Genomic DNA, 26790 nt, shown 5'->3' with positions numbered 1-26790 from the left:
CGCCACCTGCGAGTAAGAGAAAGCATCGGACTATGGTATAGAAAAATAGTCGGTACGGAGCTGGGAAAATTGAATCAGGCTGTCAAGGTCAAAGAGGGAGCCCACCCTTTTACAGCCCTCCTCCCTCCAGCGATGGAAGATTGGAGACCCACAACCCGGAGGGAAATCTGGGTTATCAACAATGGGAGTCATTGGGGAGGGAAAAGTAGTCCACCCCCTGCGCTGCGCTAATTGGTCCCAAGCTTTCAGAGTCGCCGATATCACCGAGGAAGAGTAGAGGCCCCACGCTCTGTGCCTAAGAGCCAACCACAGATCACGCCAAATATTACACCCCGCCACCGTCTGATCCATAAAGTTCCAATGTTTGCTGGACCAGGGCCTATTCCACTCAAGGATAAAACGCAGACATGCCGCCTGATAGTAGATTTTCAGCAAGGGGAAACCCATCCCACCTGCAGATTTAGGAGCAGTAACAAGAGAGAAAGCAAGTCTCTGCCTTTTATTGCCCCACAACAATTTATTAAGGAGTCCCTGTAGTTTCTGGAGATTACCCGGCGGGGGAGTCAAAGGCAGCATCTGAAAGAGGTACAGGATACGCTGGAGCACCGTCATTTTAACTGCCACCAACCTCCCATACCAAGCCAAGTTAAGACGGGCCCAGTCCGAAAGCGACTTGGCCATCTGATCCACCGGTTTAAGTAAATAGTGACTACAAGGGATTTTGTTTCACAATTGGTTTAGAAAAATTTAAGAAGTTTGAATCAAAGGCTCATGAGATAATTAGGCCAAATGTATCCACAGGATTACTTAGATATTGATTGCACAATTTCTTTAGAAAGAGTATATTCAATCTCTTAACTGATTAAGTACAGGAAAAGAGTAGAAGCACAGAGCCAAGGGAAGTTATGTTTAAAATCAATTGTATTTGAATAAATCACAAAGAACAAATCATGGGGACAAATGATAGAACAAAACTTTGAATAAAGGTCATGAAAAGCAGTGTGTTGATATTCACTCCTCAATTCATAACATTTCATCAGCTTCTAAAAGAATTTTTAAATGAAGAAAGCCAAACACAACATATGTATAAAGGTGTTCTTCAGTGCATAAAAGCTGGGGAGTTGATGACTTTGGTCGACGTTTCGGTCTTTTCTCTTGAGTTTTATAAGACCATCTTCAGGACTTAGTATTTCTTCAAGTAAAAAACCCCTTCAATGAAATTGGTGTCTGGGACTGATCTTCCAAGTGGGTATAGATTTTGTAAAGAAGAATCTGCCAAAGATTAAATCAACAGTAGGAGATGTCTTAATCCTGGTGTCTTTATTTCCAGGTAAGCGAATGTATTTATTTTGATACACGAAAGAGAGCCTAGAATCGGTAATCCTGCCTGATTACCGATTCTAGGCTCTCTTTCGTGTATCAAAATAAATACATTCGCTTACCTGGAAATAAAGACACCAGGATTAAGACATCTCCTACTGTTGATTTAATCTTTGGCAGATTCTTCTTTACAAAATCTATACCCACTTGGAAGATCAGTCCCAGACACCAATTTCATTGAAGGGGTTTTTTACTTGAAGAAATACTAAGTCCTGAAGATGGTCTTATAAAACTCAAGAGAAAAGACCGAAACGTCGACCAAAGTCATCAACTCCCCAGCTTTTATGCACTGAAGAACACCTTTATACATATGTTGTGTTTGGCTTTCTTCATTTAAAAATTCTTTTAGAAGCTGATGAAATGTTATGAATTGAGGAGTGAATATCAACACACTGCTTTTCATGACCTTTATTCAAAGTTTTGTTCTATCATTTGTCCCCATGATTTGTTCTTTGTGATTTATTCAAACACAATTGATTTTAAACATAACTTCCCTTGGCTCTGTGCTTCTACTCTTTTCCTGTACTTAATCAGTTAAGAGATTGAATATACTCTTTCTAAAGAAATTGTGCAATCAATATCTAAGTAATCCTGTGGATACATTTGGCCTAATTATCTCATGAGCCTTTGATTCAAACTTCTTAAAGTTTTTCTAAACCAATTGTGAAACAAAATCCCTTGTAGTCACTATTTACTTAAACCAATCATTGCCCAAGCTTACAAGGGATAATTGGGTTTCCCCAAGTCCTAAACACATCTGATCAACCAGCAGTTTGTAGTTAAGAGAGGACGTTTTAGCTACAGAGGAAGTTAGGCGAATTCCCTAGTACTGAATATCTGATTGTACCCACTGGAAGGCAAAGTCCTGGCGCAAATCCTGCACCTCTGCATCAGAAACGGAAATGTTGAGTAGTTGCGATTTGGAAAAATTGACTTTAAATCCCGCAACCGTACCAAATTCATGGAGTTCTCCCGATAGATGCCGGAAGGAGGGGTGGGGTTGAGTGAGCGGCAAGATCCCATCATCAGCAAATAAGCTCATTTTATGCGTATCAGTGCCGAACTGAATCCCGGATATACCCACGTTGGACCGGATACGATGGGCAAAAGGCTCCGTGTAGAGCGCAAATAGCAGCGGGGACCCTGGCATGTCCCTCTAGTGATAGGAAAGAGAGCTGACCGGCACCCGTTCACCCGAACCGCCGCCTTAGGAGCCGCATAAAGGCAGCGCACCCATCACACAAAGTTGTCGCACAGTCCGAAGGCCTTTAATACCGCAAATAGGTATTCCCAGTCCACCCGGTCAAGGGCCTTCTCTGCATCAATAGACAAAAAAAGGGCCTGTGCCCAGGAAAAGTGAACCAGATCTGTGAGGTGAAGAAGCTGCTTAGTGTTATCTCCCCCCTGTTGTGTTGGAATAAAGCCCGCTTGGTAGGGATCTATGACTCCATCCATCAGCCGGCTGAGTCTCACTGCCAGGATACTCGCAAAGAGTTTGGCGTCAATGTTAAGGAGCTAGATCGGACGTTACGATCCACAGTCCGTAGCATCCTTCCCGGGCTTGAGGATAACCGTAATGGCTGCTTCCGACATGGAGGGAGTCACCTCTCCCGAATCCAAAAAAGAGTTGAAGAGGCGGGTTAAAAAAGGAGCTAGCTCCACACAGTAAGTTTTGTAAAAGATGGAAGAGAAGCCATCTGGCCCTGGAGACTTCGCTACCTTCAGGCGAGCAATTGCGAATATGACCTCCTCTATACGGATCGCGGCATCTAAAGCATCCGCCGAAGTCTTAAGAGGCGTTATTGCAGAGGACGCCAAGTAAGCCGCTATTTTCTCAGCGTCCTATGTCTAACCTTTGTACAGGCCCTAAAAGGAACTGCCGAAAAGAGTCCACAATGTAGGCGTCGGTGGTATGCTCCACTGCCTGAGAATCCCGAATGGATTGAATGGCCGTCAGCTGCGCTCGCGCTCGCAACCTATGCGCTAACATCCTTTCCCCTTTGTCCCCGCTGAGATAAAACTAGTGTCGCAAGCGCAAAAGTGCGTGCTCCGCCCTATCTAAGTCTAGATGCTCAGCATGCGCCGCTTCGTCTCTACCACCTTTCACGGTACTCTTATGTATTGCTTCTAAGGCACCCACATACTTTTCTAGCTCTGCGCGCTTTTCTTTGCGAACCCTCGCATATGTTGCAGCTAGCGCAATAAACTCCCCCCGATCTACCAATTTAAAGTCTTCCCATATCGATGCCAGGGACATGCCAGGTCGATCATTGTTGACGAAGTATTGAGTGATAGTACAAAACACACTGTAGGTAACCAGTTACAACAGGGCGCTCAGCTAAAGTGTGGGAAAGTTTACACAAAATTATCACATGTGGTGCTCCTAAGGTTGATGAGTATGGTTACCTTACATACTCACTCAATTCCAAGAGAAATGGAAATGTTACAAAACTTACAATAGTTCTCCCTGAGCACTCAAAATTATTTACTGAAATTAAATTAGTAATCAAAATGCCCCAATATCTCCAAATATGCAGGAAGATGATGTATTCCAGTCCTGATTTAATCCAATCCAATCAATACAATCTTCGTAATCTCATTTGATCCAGTCAATACAATCTTCGTAATCCAGTTAGATTTTTATTCATCCACTGTTTTTCATCCAAAATGCAGCCAACACGTGTTTCGTTGTGCCACAGTTTAAGCACAATACCTTCCTCAGGGCTTTCCAAATCAACGCAATCAAAAATTCTCTGATGTCCCACAATATTCCTCAAATTCAATATCTATAAATCAGTTGTCCCTGGCCGGGTTAATATAATCCTCAAATATATCTTAACCGCTACTCGTTATCCCCAATATTTTCAATGTACAAATCTAGAATCATCCAAATTCCCAATGTCGGTATCCAATATCTCACCGATCACAAATCACCTTTTCACAATTCCATGTGCCGATACACACTATCCATCCCCGGTTGTCGGCACAACCGGGGATGGATAGTGTGTATGGTCCTGTGACTGGTCGGCACGTGATAACTATGAGGAAACAAAGGCGGCCATCTTGTAATAGGCAATTCTAGTGGCAAAGGCGAGGGTTTACTAGTTAAGAGGATTTGTGGGGTTACCAGATCCTCAAGACCCTATTAAAGCAGAGAACAAACATTAGAGTCTCTAAGCAAAATTGCTAAAACCGTAAACGCTTGACCCAACTTCATTTTTAATATGTATATAAAAAACGGCGGCCATTTTAGAGAGGTGATTATCTGAATCAGAAGAAAGGGAAGTTAAAGAGCATGTAGAAATAGTAGAGAATAGAAATTGCATAAATATAACTTTAGAGTGCCGGCTGATGGTCCCTAAACTGCACAGGATTGAGGTTGCAGGCTTTGCGAAGGATCCGTTCTTTAAGTTGGAAGTCAAGCACACACACCAGGATGTCCGGTGGCGGAGCCTTGGCACCCCTCGGCAGGCCAACGCGATGGACACGGTCCAGCTGAATGTCCCGCTCTTCCCCTTCGCCAAGAATCTGCCGGAACAGCGCCTCGACATACTCGTGCAGATTGTCCTCCTCCCCTTTCCACGGGACAGCTCGAATTCTGATGTTATACCTCCGTGACCGATTCTCCAGGTCTTCAGCGTGGGCCTGCAAATCTAAGTTTTGCTCCGTAAGGCCGAGGCCATCCTGCTGCAGCTGGTGAATGACGCAGGCAGTGCTCATGTTATGGTCTTCCAAGGTCGCCACATGCTCCCCAATGGCGTTAACATCCAGCCGCATCTCCCGCACGTCCAACGAGAGCTGAGTGCGGAGCTCTGAGATGTCCTCATTGATGGACGCAAATAACTCCAGCATGAATGCCTTAGTCGCCGGCGAGTCAATATCTTCAGATTGTGAGGGCTGGGCATCCGACTGCGAGGTAGCCCAGTAAGCCGCTTTTTGCAGCAGGTCCTTCAGGGGTTTGTCTCGTCTGTGTCTGGAGGCTGACATTGCGGTGCTGGCAGGGATCCGGCAGGGCGCTAACGGGCCTCAGCAGCCCCTCCGCCCCACCCAGTAGCTCAGGTCCAAAACACCGCAGGGAAACACCGCACGCCGCTGCACGGGCTGATGGTGAGCCCCCTACTTTCCCCGGGTCCTCTCAACACAGCAGAACCACTGAGGAGCAGAACCGGGAGGCCTTCGGAACCCCCGGTCGCTCAAGGCCGCCTCAGAGCAAGGGCTATCTCAGCTTATGAACTGCCCGCTGCCCCAAGTCCCAGCCGGTAGCGCCTCCACTCCACCCACAGCACCAAGGAACTCTTCACTGCGGCACCCAGCCAGAGAAAAGAAAGGAGCACCGCACTCCGGGTTAAGAGCCAACCCCAGTGCCCACGCACTCCGCCGAGGACCCGGTGCAGCCGGGCAATCACAACCACCACGGCAGGGGTTGGCCAAGGCTTGCCTCTACCGCAAACACATTTCTCCTCACAGGCCACGCTGAAAGCCTCCCCGCACTCTCTCTGCTGGACCACGAAAGGTCAGAAGGCCCAACATCCTCTGCTCTCCCAAGCCTCTCGCCGTCCGCCGACCTGCGGATCGAGCGCACAACAGGGGGTCCCAACCCCCCGTCAAAGCAAGGACCCAGGCTACTTCCCGCCACACCAAGTCCCACCGGCCCGGAGGCTCAGCACACGTGGGCAGGCTGCAGATCAAGAAAATGGCTGCCCCTGCACTCGCCACCTCCTCTGCAGTGCCCACCACACTGACAGCGCACTCTCACAGGCCTCAGGGAGCTCTAAGTAAAGTGGGGGAAAGCTGATCTCCAAGGCTCCGCCTGCCGATATACGGGCCGAGGAAAGGCTCCGCTATGTCCCCAAGAGCACCAGGCCTGAGGCAGACAGCAACCGCCTCGCCAAGGCCAGCTCTCAAGCCGCTGCCCTGCTCACCAGGTCTCACCCTCTCCTCGGCTCGACACGCGTAAGCAGGCCTCAGTTCAAAAAAATGGCTGCCCCAGCGCTCACCACCACTGCCGCAGAGCTCACAACTCTGGCGGGGACACTCACACAGTCTCAGGCACCAGGGAGCGCGCAAGGAAGCAGGGAGAAAGCTAACCGCCAAGACACCTCCCGCCAATATACGGGCAGATATAAAGCTCCCAAAGTCCTCAAAAGCACTGGACCGCAGCCAGGCCACAGAGTCCACTGCCACACACTCTTGTGAGGCCTCCCCTCGAGGGACACCCATGCCTCTCCGCAGGGCCGCTGTACCCTCGGGCAGACGACCAATGAAGACCGGGAGGGGGCCACAAAGCACTCAACTCACAGGTCAGGAAACGAGGCTCACCGCCTATGCAACCCGTGGGGGCCTCCCACTGTCCGCCGGACCACGGACCGAGTTCTGGGCCAGCCGCTCCTCCGCTCCTCACCTCGCACCTTCGTAGCCGACGGGGCCCAGGCACCACCTCAGCACTTCACCACGGCACGGGAGCGCACATTCACCAAGCGGGGGTCCCGACCGCCACCGCTTCACCAAGGCAGGCGCCCGAGCCGCTCCTCACTCCCTCCTCTCCTCCGCGCCTCCTTGCAGACACCGAAGATCCCCACAGGCACAGGGGGGAAGGCAAAGCATCAGACACCTTAGTCCTCCGGGTCCAGCACTCACATCGGGAGAAGGGGCACCCGCTCCACTAATCTCCAGGTCCTACCCACTCCCGTCTTCGGTAGACACAGGCCGCTTTTCCCCCCAGTCGCACAAAATGGTGGGCAGCACACAGCCTCGGGTCCACCACGCTCTCAGCCTCGCAGCAGGGCATATGTCAGCCTGTCCGCCCCTCAGCAATATCGGCCTGTCCGCCCCTCAGCCAGGTCGGGAGAATCACCGTGGCAGACACAGGCTGCCCTCCTGCCAGCCGCACAAAATGGCGGGCAGCACACAGCCTCGGGACCACCCTACTCTCCGCCTCTCAGCAGGGCCTGTGTCAGCCTGTCTGCCTCTCAGCAATATCAGCCTGTCTGCCCCTCAGCCAGATCGGGAGAATCGCCTGAAATCCCCAAATCAATCTGGGGCTCCGCCGCGCCAAGGTCTCCAACAGCAGCACCCTGCCACCAGGTTTGCCGGGCCGCAGCAAGGCCGGGCCAGACAGTACGAGTCAGGACAGAATGCCACCGCCGATCCCTAAAATAGGCACTTCACCGGTACAAGCAGGTCAGCAGAAGTGCCCTCGCCCACTGTCCAGCGTCGATGGGCACTAGAAGGGCAGATACTCAATGCAGATTACAGGCGGTGCTGGAGGGACAGAGAAACACGTCCTACTCCGCCGCCCTCTTAGCCATGCCCCCCCATGGTAATTATTTAGAAGATGAAAACATGGGTTTAATAGAATTCTTCCATTTGTTTAGCTGCAGAGTTAAGATTTCTGAATTTTGTGGTTCAGCCCTAGACTTGTTCCAATCCCTCAAAATGGTCCTTACATTTTTCACAAACATCCAGCTTAACCTAACACACTTTACTCACAAAATGACCATCCGGCACAAGGAAGGATTCTTCTCTGCCTATCCATAAAGCCTATACTGCTCTTGATTGCATACTTCATATTATCCACTGCCTTGCAACTCCACTATTTGCCCTCTCTGATTCTAAACCTTTCACTCTCTCACTGTGTCAAAATGCCAAAGCACAACCTCCTGATTCAGATCAATATCTCTCTTTGCAACCAGAAACTGTGAAACCATCCACTAGACAAATGCTATATTGATGGTTGGCAAATCTCTACAGTATAGCACATTCATAAGTGTATGTCCATTACTGGGATAATGCCATATGATCAACATGGTGACCAACATGGTGAAAACATCCCAAGATTTGCATTGGAAGTAAAACTAAGGACACTGAGAAGAGTTATTGTACATTTGCAAGCAATTCCAAGAACAGTTCCCATGGACCTGCGATCTGCTCCATGCCGCACTTCCTTGTGTTTAGTTTTTATAACTGTTTTTCAAAGGGCATATAAACATCTTCTCTGTCCATCTTTTCTGGGTGAAAGGTTAAAAAGATTAAAGGTGTACAAGTACACATGCGCATTATCAATAGAATAATCCCTTCATTACAAATATAGTATAGATTTTTTCACCTATTATTAATTTAGGTATACTGACCATAAAAGTAGCTTTTATCTTGGATTTTCCCACTGATGGTCTCTCTTGGGGATTCAGCAATCATTTGTAATTTAACACAATCAATTCAGCAGATACTTTTACCATGGATCAAACACAAATTGTGCAACCTGTGCTCAAGGAAAAACAGGATTGTCCAATTACCAAGAAATTTACCAGCACTAAATTGGACTATTCCACTTGAGTAGGTTATTTGGTTTTCAACAACAGTACACAATAAAATTGAATTTTTCCTGTCAGGAAGTTTTTCCAGATCACTTTTGAATGTCATTCTTATTTCCAGAGTATGAAGCACTCAATTATTTACATAGACATTTAGTGGGCGATTACGATGTCAGACAGACTTGCGTCCGCCTGATGCTGTCTTGTAAAGGGGGCTGACGAACCTCTGGGTGGCGGTCCCGCCCACATCATTAGGATCTGACCGAACATTGTTTGGTCCCATTCCGACATTTCACTTTGGGAGCCTGCATTACGGCTATAAACGACCATAATACATGCTCCCATAGGGAAATGGGATGTATTGTTCATCCCTGCACCCCGTAGTTGGCACCTCAAGGTGCCTGCCACGGGGTGCAGGGACCAACAGGGGTTGGTCCCCAACTAGAGGATGAACATACAAGGGGGCCCACTGGGGACCCCCAAACACGCTTTCCGACAAGGTTTCTCTGTCAGACAGGCCGTCATAGAAACCATGCCGGAAAGAGTGCAGCGTAATCTCAGTGGTCGGGGAGGCCTGCCTTTTGGGATTACGGGCAGGTTCCGACTGGCCGACAGGCTCCTTGAGTCTGTCAGAAGCAAGGCATCCAGCCTGTTTAAATTCTGACCAGCCGATACATAATCAGCCGGTCGGAATTGAAACCAACGATGGGGGTCGGAAATCCTCTGACCAAAGGTCGGAGGCTTTCCAACCTCCATGGTAATTGGCCCCTTGGTCTCAAAAGTTCTCTGAACTTTTGTCTCACAGGGGGTAAATAACAAAAGCCCCATATTTAATAGTCAGTTTGTGTAGAGTTACGCATAAGTTTGAATAGATTTCCCATTTTTTAGAGAGTAATAGAGAAAACCAGGAGGGTAAACAGCCTTTAATCCGACGTTTTTACTTCGGAGTACATTCACCACGCATTTTATACTTCGATTATACTTTTTCCTTGCTAGTCTTTACATCGCAAGATTTTACCACGCATTTTGTACTGAAAGTGGCAGTGTTCCACTATAAAACTGGATATTGATGTATGTTAATACTAAGTTTTAAGAGGAATTTTAACAAAAGATGCAGAGTGTTCATTTGATACCATTCAAATTGTTCTGCTTATTAAATTAAAATAAAAAATGTTTAGGGGCTATGGGTGGGTATGAATGTTAATTTTCAGCTTTATAATAAAAACGTGCAAAAGGTATTGAGGCAGTGGGTGGGTAGGTGTGTACATTTTCTTGTATTTTTAAACATAAATAAGTACCTGAGTATTAATTTAATAATTTATAGTTTACAGATTATGCTTCTCAGGTTTAAGAGGTAGTTGATTTTGGGTCTATGGGTGGGTAAATATTTTATTATTCAGGTATTATAGCAAAAGTAGCTGAGTATTAATTTGATACCAAATACATACTTCTGCCTATAAAATGGTGGGTAGTTGTGTTAATACTCGGGTATTTTTAAACATTAAAAAATACCTGAGTATTAATGTAATAATTTATTATTGGAAGATTTTATGAAGTATACTTTCAGGACTGGGTGCAGTAGGTTTAGGAGTAAGGGTGGGTAAGCCTGTTATTATTCATGTTTTATATACAAAACCTGTGTATTTGTTACATACCAAATAAATAGTTCTGTATGATGCCCATCGAAAAAGAATATACCGGGACGGGGTGCAGTAGGTATAGGGGCAGTGGGTGGGTGAGTGTGTTAATACTCGGGTATGGTTAAAAAATTAAAAGATTTAGTATTTAGTTATTAACAAAATAAAATTAACATTATGTTTCAGGATGGGCTGCAGAAAGTTTAGAGAATATGGGTGGGCAAGTGTATTAATATTTTAAAAAAATGAGTATTACTTTAAAATAAAAAAAAAGTTGTGCATGATTCCTGTTAAAACAAATTAAAACATGGGGCAGGATACACAAGGTATACATCTAAACTATAATATACAAAAAAATAGATTGCACATGGCTTTTGGGTAGTACGTTGGAAAGTGTGTGACAATCTTTTGCACACCCAAACATTGAAAAAAGTTCTGCAGTTTCTCCAGTTCTCACATTGTCTTTTCCCCCAATACAAACTTAACCTGGAAATGAAAGATTGCATTTTCATAAAACCAATATATATATGTTCTAATTCACTACAATAGGATTCACACTTATTTTGGAATGACTTATTTAAAATACTTACTTTGGACACAAGGTGGCACTGCAAGTCTGTGACTAAAACGATATATATGACATATATGTTTCCGTTATAGTTGTTTGCGTGGTAAGGCATTTTGTATTGCAGAGAATACAGGGGCATATTATCAAGGGGGTTTATCTCCGCTTTTTTGGCTTTAAAAGCCAAGAAAGCGGAGATAAAATTATCTCCCTATTACCTACCTGTCGCTAACACCAGTTAGCGACAGCTAGAAGGAGATAGCGACCATCTTGGGCCCCGCTTTGCATGTCAGTGATATTTATCACTAATGACATGCAAAGTGGGCGTGCCAAGATGTTAGCGACTGGAAACAGTCGCTAACATCGCTATCTCCTATTACCAACTTTTGGAGATATTCGCGCTAAGCGCGAATATCTCCAAAAGCTAACACCTGCCCCTGAGCAGTTCTTAGCCATGTTATTCAATGGGAGGTGGATAACATGGCTAAGAGCATTAGCTCGGTAATGCATGAATATCGCTGACTTTTCAGCAATATTCATGCATTGCGCCTGATTTTTATTGCATTTGCGATAAACCTTGGTAATACCAAGGTTTATCTGCGATAAAAATCACCGCAGCTCAGCAGTAAATTTTTGTCTTTAACCAAGCAATAGCGATAATTATCACTAGTGCTTGGTAATATGCCCCACAATTCCGGACTAACTGAAATGCGAAGTAAAGCCAAGTGTGGTAAAACCACACAATGCAATGACATACATCCGGAACTGAGTCTCGTGTAACTCAAATGGGAGATCCCAAGCAGGAACTAATAATTGTATTTTGAGCTAGTACGGGGCGCAACCGCAGCTAACAAAATGTAAGCATTTCTCCTCCCACTGAAAACAATTTACCTTATTGCTCATTACCCAAAGGTGGCAATTGCATACCTTAAAGAGCATTAGATGAACTTAAGGAAGACTCATTGGGTAGACCTTGCAGGGCAGAGTAGAAATCACACGAAATGTGAATATGCTCCTTGTCCACGCAGCTGTTCTGAAAAACCTCAGCTTTTGTAGAATTTCAGAGATGAAGGCCTACTGTACAGCTAAACGAGGATCACTGTTTCTTCTGACTGTTTGCATCACTACCCTTTCAACTTCCAGACTGGCAAGACCAGACACAGCAACAGAGTTAATGGGCACTGGAATCCTCCAAATTAGGGTCATTGGTCGCTCATGGCCAGAAGAGAACTACTACCATTACTCCTAACAACTTTTCAGAGAGACATAGCATTATGGACAGTTTATATCATACCATTCTGCCAGGTCACTGACAGTGTAGACTTTCTGTACTTCAAACACAAATTTGGAATTGACAGTGAAAGCAAACAGGTCAATTACTTTTTTTTTCCAGAAACACTGGCAAATCTCCTGCGAAATAACAACTCTTGGGATGATGGTGTTACCTGATTCGAGCTGTCAACCTGGAAGTTGTCTGTTCCCCCAGGAAAGGGATAGAAAGAGACTTTGCAATTTCAGTGACAACTTTACCGAAGTACAAAATGTCAGTCAGAAATTACTTTCAATTGAGTCGCACAGTCAGTTGGCATAATCGAATTTCACTGAGTTTTATGTTTGAAATAAGATTTCTTTTTCAAACACTATTTTCTTGATTCACTGGAGGCCCTTGAGGACTCCTCCGAACATGAATACACTGTCAGTTTACCGTCCTACAAGATGGCACATGCAAGAGCCAGCACACCAATTGGGAGATATTGCCAGACCTTGGATAAAGAAATGAGCAAGCAATAAAGTAAGCACTTCATAAACTAGAGAAAGAAAAGGGTGACATTAGGGGTTATACGTGCCTACCACCCACACATTTCATATAAGTGCAATCCTAAAGTAAAGTTGCTTAAGTTAATCTTATGGATGAATTGCAACATGGAAAGCTGTCACCTTGGGTATTCAAAGTGAAATGCTTCTCTGGTCCTTGTTTAAAATTCTGGTACAATTGCTGCACACCAAACAATAAATACATTAATTGTTGATTCTCCTTATCATGCCAAATCCAATCCAATGAAAAGTAAAGGGCATTCTAGATCAGTCTCTCAGCAAGTTTAATTACAGTCTTCCATCCGGTGCCAACATGTGTTTCATCACATGGGCCATAAGCTCTTCAACTTCCTCAGGGAAATTGAAGAGATTGATGAGTTTCCTCCTTTATGAATTGCAGCCCTGAGTAAGTCATAGGGCCTAAGCCCTAATATATATGAAACTGCAGTCTCAATCCTGTCTTTGATTCTAAATGAAGGCCGCTGAATTGCACTTGCCTTAGAATTGAGGACTCCAGGCACATGGGACCAGTTAGGAAACATATAATTAAACTTGGCCCAGATTTATCATTTATTCGCACAAAGGAAGGCAGCAAGACACCTTTGTTGTGCGGTGCTGCGTGAAAGGCAAAAATGTGCCATATTTATCAAAATATGGTGCTTCCTGCGAGTTGCCTGCGATGGCACACTGTCTGCAGCATAGAGTCAACGCATTCACCCTTGCGCCATGGTGCAGGGGTGCCTGCGTTTAGCAGCATTGTTTTTGTGCAGGAAGGGAAACCTTCTGAGGCTTTTTACTCTAAGTATGCTGCAGAATGCAACATACTTCGAAAGAGGAAGCAACAAGGAGAAATAAAGGATTCTGACTGAATCCTAGGTCTATCAGTGTTGGTAAACCTAGAAATGCTACAGAAACCATGAATGGATGTGTGGGAACACTCATGCTCCACCCATAGAACACCTCCCTGGGACAGAGGTACACAATGCAGTGATTTGCGCTGTGTTGCGCTACTCCGAATTTATGAAGCCGTGCAGGGCCAGGCAAGGTGTCCTTGAGTGTCTTGGTAAATCTTATTTAAGGATTGTGTTGCCTTTGCGTCTCCTTGTGTGATGCAAAGACTACGTAGTCCAATCATAAATCTGGCCCTGAGTCTCTAGCATGGTCCTTATTGAAAGAAAAAAGCACAGAAGGCATGTGGGCCTATTGGGCCGTGACCCCAAAGCATGCAATGCAGTTCTAAAGGGGACAGCTTCACCAGGTCATAAGTGGGAGTAAGGAAGCTGCTAGAGGGACCAATTTCCCTGAATGCAGGAGGGTCTCTGGTAGGAGGACAGGCCCCCACCAGACTTTGGTGCAGACGAGAACCTCACTGACATTAAGAATGAGGGCCTACTCGCTGGCAGAGGTTGCATAACACCTTATTGGCATCATTGACTTTGTATGTAAATTAAAAAAGATCAGCAATAAAAATGTAAAGACCACAATTTTGTCCAAAAATAGGTTAGTATATCCAACTTTTTACTATTGTATACTATATTGATTTTTTTATCCCTTCTAATAACGTAAACAATATTACATTGAAAAATATATACTTACTGTAAAAAATATATAAGAAAAGAGCGTACCACCATAAAAGAAAAATTTTTGATTGTAAAAAAATAAACATGTACATTTAGATACCATTTAAACATACATTTTTGAAAGAATAATACAAATGAACTCCAATTTCAAGCACTAAACATTAAAACAAAAAATAGACATTAAAATAAAAATAAAATGGTAAACAAATGCAGCAAAAATTCAAAAAATACTTGCATATAATCAGAGCAACAGGTGCTCCGGGCCCAAGCAGCATCCCAGTCTTCAAGGATGACACCGACTTGTGGTCTACCATGTTTTTCCCAGTATACCACACATGCTCAGTTACTTGGCAGGTCCAATATTCAAAAAGGGAGGTAGGTTGGATCTAGCCAACATTGCCTCATAGCCCTTCTCCATATGAAAGTCAAGGCATATGTCTCTGTCCTCCTAAAAGAACTGGAGTGCTGGGTGGAAGCAAATGTGATAGTTCCTGTAGGAGAGTAGGGTCTGCTTCCTATGTTTACCCCCACTTTTTGCTGTGATTTTCTGGTTTTTCGACTTTAGTGTAGCTGTGGGCCTGCTAATCAGACACTCAGCCCAGCTGTTCTCTCTCTAAATTGATACCATGTACTTTAGGTACATACCAGATTGGGTATTGGGTCACCTTTGTGAGCCCCTGTATAGTGTACCATAGGTACCCAGGGCATAGGTGCATCCAAGGCCTACCACGGGCTGCAGCATGTATTATGCCACCCCTGGCTGGCCCTCCAAACTGACACCACAGGCTGATCTCTCAGCTTGGGTAAGGTGGTGTAATCACCCCTTACTTAGATATAGTATACCTATATCTACCTTATATATAGACACATATGCACCTATAAGTCACTCCTATGGTAGGCCTCGACAATCCTGGAGGCAGAGTGCTTGGTTTTATGTGAGAGGGTGCCCTAGAATGAGCTGAACCCCTCTTCAGCTTTTGGAACATCTCCTTATAGCTGTTCTATGATATAGCCATACCATATACTCTTAAGTGCATTATAATCCTCGCGGTTAATGCTAACTTTGGTTTGGCTTTATCAAAACATGTTGTGTAAGGTGTCAAACACTTTGGAATACTTTGGGGTAGCATTCCACCCTTCTAGAGGGAAAAGACATGTATGTTACTGCTTTACCCGGTTAAAGTTAAACAGAGCCCCAGCATCACAAAATGGATGCTGCTGCCACAGACACAAGTCTGACCTCCTGCTGCTGGACGAAACTCCAGGAGGGGAGGCCTGGACAAAAGGTTTCCTGTCCAGGGAGGTGCCAGCACCTCCCCAGACAGGCAGATGTGTATTGGGACAGGGAGGGCTGCATCAGCAGATGCTTTTTGAGACACTGCCTGCAGCACACAAGGTGCTCTATGCATAGCCCTGTTCAAACCAGTTGCTGGGGCACTCCCGCCCCAGCTCTGGCGCGAAACTGGACAAAGGGAAAGGGGTGTAACCACCCTTTCCCAGGTCCAACCATAGGAGGGACCTAGGCAGGTAATCCAGCCCCTGAGCTTAGTATAAGTATAGGAGCTGTGTCCCCAGGACTTTAGATTATCCTGGAAAGAAACTTTGATATAAACTCTTGGACCTTCAACATTCTATTCTGACTAGAAGATGGAAGACATCTCCCTTGTGGTCAAGGAGTGACTACCCTGTGCAAACAGGCACCACCAGTAACTTGTTGGTCTGCTTTGTCGATGCTCCCGCTGGAACCCGAAGACTCAGCGACACAGAAACTGGACTCTCACTCCGACCCACATCCACAACAAAGCTGAGACCCATGGCGGACACGAGAGATGTGGGACCGGACACCCTTGACATCCTGCATTTTGCTAACTGCTCGACTACCGAGGTACCCTCGCAGTTGTGGATTGGGGTACCAGACGCCCCAGACTCGATCGCCGTTTGCACCGAAGCTCAGCCCTCCACACTCCACGAGTGCCGCGTGGGGCCCGCTTTTGCTTTTCAGCTTGACGCGTCTTCCCGGTTCCTTGCCCGTTGGCTAGTAAACCCCTGGAAGACTTTCCTTTTGAACTAAACTGCTTTCCTGTTTGCTCTAGGCTTGCTCCAGCTTCCCTTCAAAGGAGAAGCACCACAGACCTTGCTGGTCTGCAACAGAGCCAATCTAGACATCCTGCGTGGGTTGTGGTTGCCAAGGCTTGTTGGGTTCAATCCGGATACCGACACAGCAGTCAACTAGATCCGTTGTGGGACAGTTTGAATCCAGCGCCTGGTCAATCGTCGACGCCTCATGGACCACGTGGCTGAAGAGACAAGCTCACCTTCTTCACCTTCAAGCGTGCGACATCGCCTGGTTCCTTCCTGGTTCCTTCCTGGTCTCTGGCTAGTGACCCAGTCTCTGTCCCCTCTGCTTTCAGGTTCTTCATATCACCGATTCACCCTTAGATCCACCCAGACACTTTTCCTCTGGTCGCCTGCAGCACTTCTTCCCAGATCTCCATAGAAAACGGCGACGAAACCCGACACCAAAAGGCACCTATGCACCCGGCTTCCCTGGGTGAGGTAACACGAGTAGTCCGGTGCTCCCGTGGGTCTTGACACTCGAAGTGTCCGAGTCTAAAGGGGTTTTATCATAGTCCATCCGGAAGTGTCCTAAAACAGTAACTTTGTAACTTCTTTGTTTCCCATTATAAGTCAATGGTAACTCGCGACTGTGTTTAGACACTGCACGCGTCTCCCGTGGGCCTCCTACTTCCTAACCTTTGGTTGTCTAGTGGAGTCCCAGCGATTCTACAGGCCCTAGGCCTGCTGTCTAACTCTCACGTGGTTCTTATACCACTTCTTTAGTATATGGTTTGTGAGGCCCCTAGGGCATAACTGTAGTTGTGCAACTTATCGTATGCTAATTGAGTAACTTGTGATGTACTTTTACCCCTGACCTCATAAAGAGTGCAGATGGGTTGGGTTTAGAATAAATACATATATATTTGATATATACCTTGTGTGGTGTCCTTTCATTTGGTCTTCAAGGGATTATAATTGGTAAAACAGCTTGCTTCACATGCTCTCTGAAGTCTTAGCCTATGACTGATGGTCCATGCTACCACTAGGATAGCTTGTCTATAAGGTTGACTCTACAACCACCATCAATAAGGGTCGATTAGACTGGTGCAAGGGGCCCATTAGAATAGTGGACATCATATGCCAGACTAACTTCTCACAGGTCCGTTTTGTCAAACTGGCCTCCAGCCAGAAGTCATCCCCCCTCTATGCACGTTTTGTCGAATTTTCCACCACATTTGACTCGGTGGACAGGAATAAACTATGGGGAATACAGAGCTGGGGCACTGCAAACAACTTGCCCCAGGCAATAATGTCACTATACACCTCGACCTGGGTGAGGGTCCAATTATCTCAGATGGTCATAACAAGGAACACTCTAACAGACAACATACTAAAGCAAGGCTGTGTCCTTGCTCCTCTGTTATTCAGTCTGTACACTGCAGACATGTCCTCTGCCCTAAAAAATGCTAATCTGTTGCTGCCAAAAATTGGAGATGTCAAGGTCACAATACTTCAATATGCATATGACATCATTCTTCTGGACCATTCCAGAATTGGGATCCAGAAAGTGCTAAACGCCCTCCATAAGTATGACGAGGTAAATAAAATGACATCAAACGAGATAAAAACAAAAGTCATATTCTTCGTGTGGACTACCAAGAAAGTATACAACTACTGGAGCATAGGCTCCCTAAAAAGCCAAAGGGCAAAATTGCACAACTATCTGGCTGTGTGGTTGACCACTATGAAGGAACTAAAACTCACTTGAGGCACGTCAAAGCAAAGGCCGAACTGATTATCACTAGATTCAGCCAGCTCAGCACTGTACTAGAAATCCCTTCTTCAGTCCCAATACGACAGGTACTCAGGCCATCCCTCTTACCTGGATCAATTACAGTCATAAAGCGTTCCTGGGCAAGCTCACTAAAATAATGGATAACATGCTACTTAAAGCGCAGAAGAGGATCTTTAAGTTCCATCAATACACAAGAGGTTGTAAAATCCGACTAGAACTCGGCTTGGAGGGTCAAATGTGGTCTAACGTGGGCACATTCTTAAAATATACTATAGGATCATTAAGGCCCTGCCCAGCACTCTAAAATCAGCTCTCCGGTTTATCTACAAGTTGAAGAAGAGCCCCTGGACCAACTTTCTAAAGAAATCACTTGTTATCATTCAAATAGACCAGTTCAAACTGAATAAACTTCTGCTCTTGCATTCAGTACTCAAAACCATCTTGAAAGGACAGGCAAAATCACTGTCAATATTAACTGACATGGCTAAGCTGAAGAAGCGGTGTCTACATCATATGTCAGCAAGCACCCACCCTGTCTGAGACCACAACCATATCTTCAGTGCTCGATCGGGAAAGGCTTGCCTTAAACGAAATCATGGCTGCAAGACTGATGGTCCTCCACATCAAAGACATGAATTCAAAATGACACTCACTTCCATAATAGTTAACTGCAGGCTCTGCGGCTATAAATAAGGGTCGTTCAGTCATTTATTGTGTTGTTACTCAGCACTGCTCCATGCCTTGCGCACCATGCTAAACCCACTATTTCTAGCCCAGACAATACAAACCTGCAATGAGGCCAAGAATATAGTCTTCACTATGAGGGAGCCATGCGACTTGGCCAAATTCTGTAAATATACCAGCATAATAGAAGATCTTCTTAATTAACTCAATAAGACTGACTAGTTGTAGTCTGAAAAGACAACCCCCTCTTCAAATACCCACAGACGGCAAGCAGTGACCTCCCTTTGAACTTGTGCAATACCATGTATTCCATATTAAGGCTGCTATCAATGTTTTTCACCTATGGTCTTTTAATGTCCCTTTATGTTAATCCTTTTAGCACACAACCAGACAATTGTGTTTTATATGCATTCCACTCACCAGTGAGCATTTTACTTTTCTCCATGAAAATACATGCTCGCTGTTATGATTTCAGGCTCACTCTAAAACACTTGCACATTATGGTTATTCCAGACACTGTGGAGCATTAAACACACTAGTTTCCTTCCTCAGGTTTTTATCTAGAGCTTAAAAGCAAACCTCAAGATATTTCCTTTAAAGGCTGCTTTATGCATTTTATTCTTTTTTGACCGTGGTTGTAATAATAGTTTTAATCCATGAAGTATTTTTTTTAATCTGTATAAATGCATTTGCTTTTGCTCAGATTACTCATTGTAAATTTGACTTCTGCATATGTATTGTAGTGATTTTAATTAATTATACAATAAAAAGAGATTGACTTACTACAAAAAAGGAACAAATAATTTACATTAAACTAGCTTTTACATTTAAAACAAAAAAATAGTAAAATAATAAAAACAAAACAGAAACAGACATTGAGGGCTCAAATTCATTACTCCTACTCCAACCTGACTAACAGTAAGGCAAGTGTTGGGCTTTAGAGAGATCGGATTTACTGTTCTAAATCCAGCGTAAGCAACAGTAGGGAAAGTGTTGGACTTTGGAAGGGTTAGTTGTACTACTCCCACTCTGATGTAAGCAGCAGTAGGAAAAGTGTTGGGCTCTGGAAAAGTTAGGTTTACTCCTCCTCCTCCTCTGACATAAGCAACAGTAGGAAAAATGTTGGCCTTTATAGGGGTTAGATATACTATTCTCACTCCGACATAAACAGCAGTTGGCAAAGTGTTGGACTTAAGTGGGGGGCAGCATTATTATTACCACTCTGGCGTAAGCAACAGTAGGGAAGATTTGGACTACAGATGGGTCAGATGTATAATTCCTACTCCAATGTAAGCAATAGTAGGGAAAGTGGTGGATTTTGAAGGAGTGGGAACCCCTATTCCCTCTCCAGCATATGCAATAGTAGAGAAAATTATACATTTTAAAAAGCTCAGATTTAATTTTCTTTAACCAAATTAAAGCAAAACAAATTACTTCTATATAAAAAAAATAGGCATAAAATGTATTTCCATAAATATATAAAAAATATGGCATTGTGTAATTTATATACATACTAGAATCTAAAAACACAAAGTTGACATTATTGTTCTAAAAACTACGTTGAAAACGTACATCAATTGTTAAAAAACATATTAAATACTTACCATCCAAGCAGCCTAGAATTAAAAAAAAAGTTAAATAAATAACAGTACACAAAATTAGAAAACTAGCAACACAAAAAAATGATTTATTATCCAAACAAATGTAAACATTATACAAATAATAAGATGCGAATATAAATATGATTGAATAATTAACACAAACATTAATTTAAATAAATAGTTAATCAATAAAAAACATCATATTTTTTACATGATCTAATAAATAACTAAAAATATTTGAATAATGAATTATCTGATTAATAATTTAATACATAATAAATACATTTATAACAAATTAAAACATTAACATTAAAAAAAAGTTACGGAACAGTTCCCCTCCAAAACCAACTCAACCTTCCAAAATAAATTGAATTAAATTTAAAAAAAACACAAATATAATATCAAATTAAAATAAGAAACGGAAAATAACTGAACATACTTAACAGTAATATAATAACTTAGAACAGAAACTAATAAAATAAACTTTATTTTAAATAAATGATGTAAAAGACATAAAAAGCGATGTTCTTACCATCTGTATTCTGTCCAACAATATTTTTGACTTCACAATATTTTTAACATCATGAGATTTGTGTGGCTCACAATATTTTTGAAATTATATTTTGGCAGAATGCCCTGGCAGCAGCTCAGATATCCACTCTCATTGAATCAAGGACCCCAGACTTTTAGAGTAGCTGAACACCCTCCTGTCATTGCAATTGAAGGCACTGGCTGATGATCAGAACCCCAAAATTATTAGGTCATGGGACCGAATGAGTGGGTTTCAGTTATTAAAAATGAGTTGTTTTTTTATGGTAGACATTGGCATAGTCATGTTTGAGGAGCGGTCATTACCCTCAACAAAGTTTGAAGGAGACCACAGCTTTTTGTGCTATGCCACTTCCCTTGGCCTTTGCAGGATTGACAATATGGCAGTTAATTGCAGAACTACATGAGGTAAAATCAATAATATGACCATAGAGCCCTAAGGAACCCTCTAGGCTAAGGAACCTTCTGTAATCCCAAGTAGTGCATTTCATGAAGGTCTCTTACCGGACACAACTTTCTCATATGTTAGTTAAGAGTGTGGTTATTTTTCAAGTTAACTGGCTATTGTCACGGAGAAGGACACCCTCAAATCGGGGGAAGTCAGGAGCTTTGCATCAGCTCCATGTGACTAAGTGCATTTTCTTTTGTAGCTCTCACTAAACCTGGCAAATTAATAGTCTGTAGGCACTCCCAATGTTGTAGCAGATAATACAACCAAGTCACAGATAAATAAAGTGAAAAAGTGGAAAAGCTCTATTCAAACCGATGCTTCCTTGTTCAGAAAGTATGTAGCTTTTCCACTAGACCATCCCTCTTTCAAAGTATCCTTTCCTTTTAATCCAAATGCCAACTCGCAACATTCAGCATTTGGAGTACCTGTTGGACACTTTAGGGAAATTCACAGTTTAGAGTTACTCTGAATTTTATTTTTTGAGTGTTCCCAGATAGCCTTTGTGTTCTGTAAAAACATGTAGTGATTGCAGGGTTGTGAATTTTCAAAACTTATATGGAATAGTTCCATATTTCAGCAACAAATGCTCATCATAATGGTTGATTTTTGCATGGTGTTGCTGGTTAGTAAATGCTACTTCATGAGTGTTTAGTACTTAGTGGATTAAGCACAGAAATTTGAATAAATGAAGGAATACATATATATTTTCTCCTCATTTGTAGTCGGGGCAGAGACGGTTCCTATTAAGGCATGTATTTATTTACCTGCGTTGTCCTATTGTTTTACCATGGGGTTATAACAACCCCTCTATTAAGTTATGGGCCAAAGTCTGCGCCTATAACACCATTCATTTGTGAGATAAATAGGCTCACTGACGAAAAAGACTGAGTTACTCTACTACCCACACTACACCGTTTTCTTTCTTTTAATCATATCCTATTCCTGGTTGATTGTGTTAATAAAAGCTTCCGGCACAGGATATGAGAAAATGTTAACTTCTCACAACTGCCAAAACCCAGACAGTCTCCCTCCGGGAGTAGTACAATGGAGTCCCTTGGAAAATTAAACACTCTAGTGACTGACCCTATCCATCAAGCCACATAAGCGGAGATAAAATATATACAGCAAACTGTGAAAGTATGGTTGAGGGTCTCAGAAACAATCTCCCTGAGACTGTCATCATTGACACATGTGATTCTTTTCCCCCTCCTGATTATTAGATAGTGAGTACCCACTGCACTCCCACATGCCTGGATTGGTTAAGCAGTTATCCTACTCCGGATAAAATCACGTTAAATTATATTAAATCTGCCCCATGTCCATTTCTTTATTTCCAGAGCCTGAAGTAGTGTTTGTGAACCAGGATAAGGTGCAGAAGGAGGTGAAGGCTATCCTGACGCAGACTGCCACCCTGGGCTGTGTAGTGTCGCAAGCTAATACTGAGGTTAAATGGTACAAGGATGGAAAACTGATCACCGCCAGCAAGAAGATTAAAGTGGAGTCTGATGGGAAATCCAGACGGCTGGTTGTGGATCAGGTGGACAAGAAGGACGCCGGGGAGTACATCTGTGAAGCTTATGGGCAGAAACTCAACTTCAAGGTTCTAGTTACTGGTCAGTCACACATCTACCTGAAATGTTCTGTAGCATCAGTTACTACCCTCCTCTATGTTCATATTCATGGAGCTAAGCTATAGGTTTCAGAATGTGCCATGAGAAGTCCGCTATAATAGGTGCTTTTGCAAATTCATAACCTATTTACCCTCAGCCAATATATGTTCCTACTAAAGTTAGCATATTTGTAGAATCTACTAATGGCTTGGCATGTAATGTAATGTGCTGGTGTGTGTGAGAGAGAGGGTTGGAATGGAGACTGAGAAACGTCAGTGGTGCCCATAAACTTAGTGCCTTACAGCGTTTATTACTAACTCTAGTTTTGTTCATCTTCAGTGCTTCCATCACTTTGAGGAAATGGCCATTCCAAGGTTAGGTGGCCAGCACATGAACTTTACCTCTCTGCTTTAGGATGACACAAACATAAGTAAATAAGAGTATGAAATGAAAGTAAAGAAACATATCTTTAAACATTTATAACAAACAAGTAACTGTACTATCCTCCTTGATGTACAGATTACGACAGGTGTTGAATTAGAACTTTTCACAACTGTTTACTTGGAGTATTTGAGAATTTGTGCAGTAGATCTGGAATAGAAATGTCCATTCAGTGGTAAATGGGCATTTACCTCTGCCGTGAGTGCCCGACTGCATTTAAAACTGGTAACCTTGCGTTTTGTTTAGTACTAGCTTCACCTTAATCCAGCATATGTTCAAGATGTAGGCCTTTCCCTGGTAATACGAAAACCAGAACCTGTTTTCTGACTTAGAGGGGAACACAAAGCATGATTGCATATTGTAAATCAGATGACTGTCCATGCCAAATATATTTAATGTTGCATAAATTATATCATTGTTAAAAAATTAAAAGCATGAAATTAACATATACAATTCTACGTAAAATTCTATTAAAAATGTTTTTATCAACTAAAAACCTTAAAAAAATGTAAAATACTTCCCACTCAATGAGCCTAAATTTCCAACACCTACAAAAAAGTGATTACATCAGTAGAAGGAACAAATACAAATATATATTATTTTAAAAGAAATGCAAAAAAAATCATTTTTGTATTAAAAACTTTTTTAAACAAAAACTAATTAACATTGAAATTATAAAAAACAATTAAATAATTTACAAATCAGTTAATTAAATAACCAAATAAAAAATAATAAAGTATTATCCTATTTTTTAATTATTTATTAAATAAGTAAAAACTTCTTTATATAATCAGTTTCCTAATAACAAATTACAATTTATAAAAATAAATGTATAATCAATTAACACATTTAAAAACCTACCTACCCTATTCCCCTTCAAACTCCACAACTTGCCAAACGAATAGACAAAAAAATAAAAAAAGTTAAATATATTACCAAAGTACAAAACGCACTAAGAATAATTAAACGTAATTAACAATAAAATAACAACTTATAACACAACCAATAAAAGTAACTTAAAACACTGTATTAAGTATAACTATATTTAAAGACATAAAAAGATCAAAAAGAGATAGTCTTACCTTCTATATTGTGTCTCACAATATATTTGCCATAAAAGTAGTTTTGACATCACTATATTTGTGTCTGACAGAATACCCTGGTAGCAGCTCAGAGATCCACTACTGTCTTTGAAACAAGGATCGAAGAATTTGAGAGTAGCTGGACATCCTTCTGTTATCGCAATTCAAGGCCCATGCACTGTCTGCAGATCAGAACCCCACTATTAGTAAATCAGGGGACTGAACAACAAGACTACACAGTCCTTAAAACTGGGGTGTTATATATGTAGGGCAGAGGCATCGTCATGTTTGAGGGATGGTCATTGCCCTCACCACATCTTTTTGAGTTACGCCACATCCCTTGGTATTTTGCTGAATTGAGGATATGGCAGTTAAATGCAAAACTACATGAAGTGAAATCAAGAATGTGACTGTGGTTGCCTAAGAACCCTCCGTGCCCATAAATAGTGCAATTCACGAAAGCCTCTTACAGGACGTAAAATTCTCATATATTAATTTCCAGAATGTTTATTTTTCATGTTACCCTACTATTGTGAGAGAGGACACCCTCACAACAAGGGAAGTCAGAAGCTTTGACTGAGCTCCATATGAATGAGTTTATTTATGTTTGTAGTTTTCAAGAAACCTGGAAATCTGCAGTGACAACCACTGCAAAACAAAAGTGTGTGTGTGTGGGGGGGGGGGGGGGGGGGTGAGCAGGTGGGGGAATTTGGGGTACCCATATATATATTTATAAAGCTTACATGACGCTTCTGCCGATGCAGGCGGCCACCTCAGTGCCTCTCTCCCATCAATCACTGGTGAGAAACTTTCTCCCCACTGAATCTAGGCGCTGCTCTCATGATATGAGGGCAGTGCCAGGATTGGTATGAGCGGCCCTGCCTGAGAGCCTGCGGCTTTTCTTCAACACAGCTGGGTTGGAGAAATAGAAGTGTGCATGTCTGTTTGGCCGGCATAAGACAGCGGGGCAAACTGATATGCACAATTCTAAGTGCACACCACTCCTCCCTGTCATTGTCCGGCCCCGCCCCACCCTACAACACATGCCTCAGCCAAAGCCAGTCACAGAAAAATAAAATGTTATTGTTTTATTATTATTTTATTTTTCTGTGACTGACCTTGACCAATGGGCTTCTCTCCTCCATCATTATGGAGGAGTCGTCCCTGGCAAACTGAATTGTCTGTAGGCACTCCAATATTTTGGCAGATAAGACGACAATTTCATAGAAACATAAAATGGAGAAGCCATATTTAAACTTAGAAAGTTTGCACCTTTTCCAGTAGACCACGACTGTTCCAAAGTATCCCTTCCTTATAATCCCAAATGCCATCTCACAACATTCAGTGCACCATTTGGACATCTTAGGGAAATTCACAGTTCAGGGTTACTCTGCATTTTATATTTTTGAGTGTTCCCAGATAACCTTCAGTAAAACACGTAGTGATTCCAAAGTTATGAATTTTCTAAACTTATGCAGTTATGTTCCAATATTTCAGCAGCAAATGTTCTTCCTATTAGTTAATTTTGGTATGTTTGCTTGGTTAGTAAGTGGTACTTCATGAGTATTTAGTACTTCGTGGATCATGTTTTTCTCCACACTTGTAATCGGGGGCAGTTAGTCCCCATTGCACTCCCATGGCTGGATTCGTTAAGCAGAAATCCTATACTGGACCAAATCAGTTTTAATTAAATTAAATCTGTTCCATTGTCCGTTTCTTTATTCCCAGAGCCAGAAATGGTGTTTGTGAACCAAGATAAAGTCCAGAAGGAGGTGAAGGCCATCCTGACGCAGACTGCCACCCTCAGCTGTGAAGTATCGCAAGCCAAGACTGAGGTTAAATGGTACAAGGATGGGAAACTGATCACTGCAAGCAAGAAGATCAAGGTTGAGTCTGATGGCAAATCCAGACGGCTGGTTGTGGAGCAGGTGGAGAAGAAAGACTCTGGAGAGTACATCTGTGAAGCTGCTGGGGAGAAACTCAACTTCAAGGTTCAAGTTACCGGTCAGTCAAATATGTACTTGTAATTTTGTGTTGCATCATTTACCACCCCACTTTAGGTTCATATTCACAGAGCTAAGATGTAGGTTTCAGTATATACTTAACAGTTCAAAAGAAATCCCTGAAAATAAGGTGCTTAATTGCCCTCAGTCAATATCTGTTTCTACTAAAGTTAACATATTTTTAGACTCTGCTATTGTCTTATCATGTAATGTAATGCGCTGGTGTGTG

General features: G+C 42.9%; 1 protein-coding gene across 1 annotated transcript in view; it reads left to right on the top strand.

Annotated features, from left to right (window-relative positions):
- The window catches only part of OBSCN (obscurin, cytoskeletal calmodulin and titin-interacting RhoGEF), a 1012031-nt gene that overhangs the window by 177566 nt on the left and 807675 nt on the right, over positions 1-26790 (top strand). Inside the window, exons 12-13 of the mRNA XM_086941076.1 lie at positions 22763-23038; positions 26287-26562. Coding sequence (XP_086797202.1) covers positions 22763-23038; positions 26287-26562 — 552 coding nt within the window. The remainder of the gene's footprint in view (positions 1-22762; positions 23039-26286; positions 26563-26790) is intronic.

This window comes from Lissotriton vulgaris, chromosome 10 (genome assembly GCF_964263255.1).
Source record: "Lissotriton vulgaris chromosome 10, aLisVul1.2, whole genome shotgun sequence".
Lineage (NCBI taxonomy): Eukaryota > Metazoa > Chordata > Amphibia > Caudata > Salamandridae > Lissotriton > Lissotriton vulgaris.
This window is presented reverse-complemented; position numbering and strand designations above follow the sequence as displayed.